The sequence below is a fragment of the Micropterus salmoides genome, unplaced genomic scaffold (assembly GCF_014851395.1).
Source record: "Micropterus salmoides isolate LMB-PRFRI ecotype aquatic unplaced genomic scaffold, ASM1485139v1 Ms_hic_scaffold_9, whole genome shotgun sequence".
In the NCBI taxonomy this organism is placed as follows: domain Eukaryota; kingdom Metazoa; phylum Chordata; class Actinopteri; order Centrarchiformes; family Centrarchidae; genus Micropterus; species Micropterus salmoides.
In genome coordinates this window covers 30,405,637-30,410,305 of record NW_024044681.1, presented here as the reverse complement: position 1 = coordinate 30,410,305, position 4,669 = coordinate 30,405,637, and the positions used below count along the sequence as shown (strand labels likewise).

The 4,669-nt window shown below is 39.9% G+C and overlaps 1 protein-coding gene across 4 annotated transcripts in view; it reads right to left on the bottom strand.

Annotated features, from left to right (window-relative positions):
- Window positions 1–1,031: 1,031 nt before the first annotated feature.
- specc1 (sperm antigen with calponin homology and coiled-coil domains 1) overlaps window positions 1,032–4,669 on the bottom strand; it is a 74,717-nt gene continuing 71,079 nt past the window's right edge. For all 4 annotated transcript variants that reach the window (XM_038708309.1, XM_038708311.1, XM_038708310.1 and 1 more), the window contains one exon: window positions 1,032–2,190. In XM_038708309.1, coding sequence (XP_038564237.1) covers window positions 2,101–2,190 — 90 coding nt within the window. In that variant the 3' untranslated portion in view covers window positions 1,032–2,100. The remainder of the gene's footprint in view (window positions 2,191–4,669) is intronic.

Genomic DNA, 4,669 nt, shown 5'->3' with positions numbered 1-4,669 from the left:
CACGCACGCACCGCTGCACTGCCCAGACACGCAGCCACATCTGGTTTCAATCCATTCGAAATTGTGGAGTTTCGCCCTCATATCAGAGTCTCCGTGGAGGCTGAAGCAACCCGATTTAGTCACGTTTTCACAGTGTTTGCGCAATATCTTCCCCTTCTGGCTGACGCAAACGCAAGCGATGAAGTCAGAGGAAAAAAGCATGTTTTTATGTGGAAGACAGTTTTAAAGAAAAGTCACACAATATTTCTGAAAACAAAATTAGTAATTATTATTATTATTAGAGAACATAAGACAAGCACCTAGCTCGCCTTTGATTGATCCATATCTATTGTAGTTAGATATTTCAGTACCTGCTGCTGTAGAAATGATTTAAAGTTGAAAGGGAAGTGATTGTCATAAGCAAGAAAACGTTTTCCACTCAGTGTTCTCATGTTGCCTACCCAAATGTTTTAGAGCCCTGGCACACAGCTTCAATGTGCGTGATGCATTCACTTGAGAGAAAAACGAGATGAATGTCTCAGAATTATGAGATAGTTTTTCTGGTAAAAAAAGATGTTGCTTTGATTTTTTCTGAATTAAGGAGAGGCCTAAAAACCCGAAGAGAAGCTCTCATTTAGCTGGATTCCATGAAGCATACATGTCCCACCTGTTAAGCTTAATCCATTATTTTGGGTTGAATTTGAGACACTGGGAAACACTCCTGTCTTTAGGTAATATAGATGGTATTGTTTTTTTGTTTATTGATTACTTCATATAGGCCTAGCACTGTTGTTGTTGGAGGGTCAGGCTGATTAGCATCAGCGACCTTGACCTTCTCTGTGCACGCCAGAGCTTCTGCCAGGTATTTGAGGTATCACATGAATTCAGAAAAACAGCAGATGTTTTTTAAATTGTAACTTTGTGAATGCATTTCCCTTCCGTATTAATGAGAAGAGTGGAAAAGCAGTTCAACCTCAACAAGAGCAACACAGGAACACACACAGCATTGTTGTGTCGAAACATAACCTGAGGATTAAAAAAAGAGTGGCTGATTGAAAATAAAACTTGACAATGCTTTATTGACCAATATTCATCCAACAGGCCTCCAAATCCGACACCCACAAATAGAAAAGTGCACACATTTCGGGCCACATTCTCACTTTTCAGATTGCATGTCTTGTAAATAAATAAATAACCCTTTTATCTTCTAAAACAGAATTAACTAAATGGAGGCTAATCTAAATCATACCACAAAGAAAGTGTTGCGCCTTAACTCTTCTTATCCTCTCCTTCTTGATTGAACATGGCATGCCAAATCTATATGCTATATCTATATTACAAAGCAGCTGCAGTACCATAATCATTGAGAGTCTTGATGGAAAACATGAAGGAACAACACAGGAGGGCACAGTACGATGGCTTGATTCAGCCGATCCTTAATGCTGGAGACAATTCAAACATAGAGATCAATCTGTTTATCATAAAAAATATTTCTACAAAACTTTTCAGCTACTTTCATCGTGTTCAATAATTTTAGTGTTGCATCAGGGATGATAGGTTTGTCTTACTTCTATTTTAAAGGACACACTCAATTAAAAATGGAAAATATAAAGGCTTCAGTTCAACTCAAACTTGTCAGTTCAAAATACTCTCTGCTCTGCAAAGTACAACTCCAGCTTGTTTACAATAAGCTACATTACAGTGAACAGGGCTGGAATCTACCAAAGGTTTGGTTCACACTGGTTCACTCATGACTGCATGTTGTTCAGTGAAAGGAGATATCACACTGAGCGCTCAGACAGAAGGTTACACCTTAACCATGCATAGATAGTCTCATATAAGTTGTGTTTTGCCAAAAGTTTGGCACATGTTCAACAGGGCAATGTGTTTCCTGACTGTAGTCTTTGTAAATTTGGGCCTCAGTACTGACAGTAGCATCCTGTTGAAAATGAGAAAACAGCAGCTCCATGACTGTTTGAGAAGTTCTTGAGAAACTGAAGTCATGCCTCTAGTGTCAAACGGTGAGCAGGAGAGGGGGTTAAGGTGGCATCGTTGGGTCTGTCTCGAAGGGCAATGGTGTGGTGACAGAATAGTGCCTCCAGCTTCTTTCAGACCCACCGGTCAGGTCTCAAAGTACTTGTAGATCTGAGAGACGTACTGCATGACGCTCTGCCAGTCCGGTCGGTCGGTTTTCATCAGCTCCTCCATGTTCTGTTTGGGACAGAAAGTGGGGGGAAGAGAGCAACAGCAATTTAGATGCCAAGCGTAGGAGTTATGGTATTGCAGTTTGTAGTAATTTTGAGCTTTACAAACAGCACCCCCATCAGGCCAGTCAGATAATAGTGCTAAAATGCAGGTGTTGTTTTTCTCACAACAATGTTTGTTGTTGCTTTCATATAGAAGTCAAATGATTAAGGAGAAATAAGTTCATCCTCAAGTTTTACTGCAAACAGACATCAGAGACGGACAACAGACCAGTCTGTAGCGTGCAAAAAGATTTGTGTGTGTTATATAAGAGCAAAATATCAGATGAAATGCAGAGCGCAGACGGGCTGGAGTATTTTGATGGCCTGTGAGAGGTCAGAGGGGATTAAAATTGTTTGTTTTAAATTTCTAATTAGTTCCATATTTACATGCTTTTTGATACTCTGTTTTCTTTCAGTGTTTTACATTGCTGAAGAACTGTTAGGGTACTGACAGTGATTCGAGGTGAACAGTGACAGAAACCTGTGAACGGACTGTTGAAACTATGACAGGAGATCATTCAGTCAGCTGTAAAGGATATTTGACTTCATTATTGGGTAACTGTATGTAAGTGTGAGAAATCAGACAAAGAAACATCATTTCAGTGTCTTCTGTAATACTGATACAATTCCTCAGACATTTGACTGCCTTGACTGCCTTGACCTAACGTAAAAGATAAAAGTGTTATCTTAGTGGCAGTGATGACCTCGCTGATGAAGTTATTTTAACACAAGAGTTGGAATGTTTTTACTGAGTGACGGGCTTTTTGCAGGACAAATGCCCTTAGTGTTTTGAGAACGGTAGAGTAGCTACTGAGTAAAAACTGTAAACTACAGCATTGTGAAATTGTGAGAAGCTGCAGAGACAAATGCTGGCTGACGGTGATGAATCAGACAGTGAACCAGACTTTCACATGACTCTGTATGGAACCATCGCCGTTAGCTCAGATTTACGCAGAAGCTTCACTTCCACAATGTCTCAACCTCCTAATGGGAGGATGGTCATTTAGTATCTGACAGTTTGTTTATACCGCAGAGAAAGGAGCTGAAACAATGTGTGGGAATCGGTCAGTAGACACTAGAGAGAGTCTGTGTCAGTCAGGGAACAGACAGTAAAGGGAACATGGGAACAAGTTTTATAGATCTATCTACACACACACATACATACATACACATATATATATATATATATATACACATATATATATACATACATACATACACACACACACACACACACGAAAAATTTTGTGCAAAAGTTCATTTCAGTAATTCAACTTAAAGGTGAAACTAATATATTATATGGACTCATTACATGCAGAGTGAGATATTTCAAGCCTTTATTTGATATAATTGATGATTATTACGTACAGTTTATGAAAACCCCAAATTCAAAATCTCAGAAAATGAGAATATTACATGAAATCAATAAAAAAAAAAGGATTTTAAATACAGAAATGTCAGCCCTCTGAAAAGTATAATCATGCATATGTACTCTGTGTCTGTCATGTCTTTCATCTTTCTCTTGGCAGTGCCCCATAGATTCTCTATGGGGTTCAGGTCAGGTGAGTTTGCTGGCCAATCAAGCACAATAACCCCACGGTCATTGAACCAGGTTTTGGTACTTTTGGCAGTGTGGGCAGGTGCCAAGTCCTGCTGGAAAATGAAGTCAGCATCTCCATAAAGACTGGAAACTTCACACTGGACTTCAAGCATCTTGGATTGTGGGCCTCTCCATTCTTCCTCCAGACTCTGGGACCTTGGTTTCCAAATGAGATGCAAAATTTGTTCTCATCAGAAAAGAGGACTTTGGACCACTGAGAAACAGACCAGTTATTTTTTTCTTTAGCCCAGGTAAGACGCTTCTGATGTGGTTTGTTGTTCAGGAGCGGCTTGACAAGAGGAATACGACATTTGAAGCCCATGTCCAGGACCCATCTATGTGTGGTGGCTCTTGATGCAGTAACTCCAGCCTCAGTCCACTCCTTGTGAAGCTCCCCCACACATTTGAATGGCCTTGCCCTGACAATGCTCTCCAGGCTACGGTCATCCCTGCTGCTTGTGCACCTTTTTCTTCCACACTTTTCCCTTCCACTTAACTTTCTATTAATGTGCCTTGATACAGCACTTTGAGAACATCCAACTTCTTTTGCAATTACCTTTTGAGGCTTTCCCTCCTTGTGGAGGGTGTCAATGATGGTTTTCTGCACAACTGTCCTGTCAGCAGTCTTCCCCATGATTGTGAATTCCACTGAACCAGACTGAGAGACCAATTAAAGGCTCAGGAACCTTTTGCAGGTGTTTTGGATTAATTAGCTGATTAGAGTGTGACACTTTGAGCCTACAATACTGAATCTTTTCACAATATTGATTTTGAATTTGGGGTATTCATAAGCTTGAAATATCTCACTTTGCATGTAATGAGTCTATATAATATATTAGTTTCA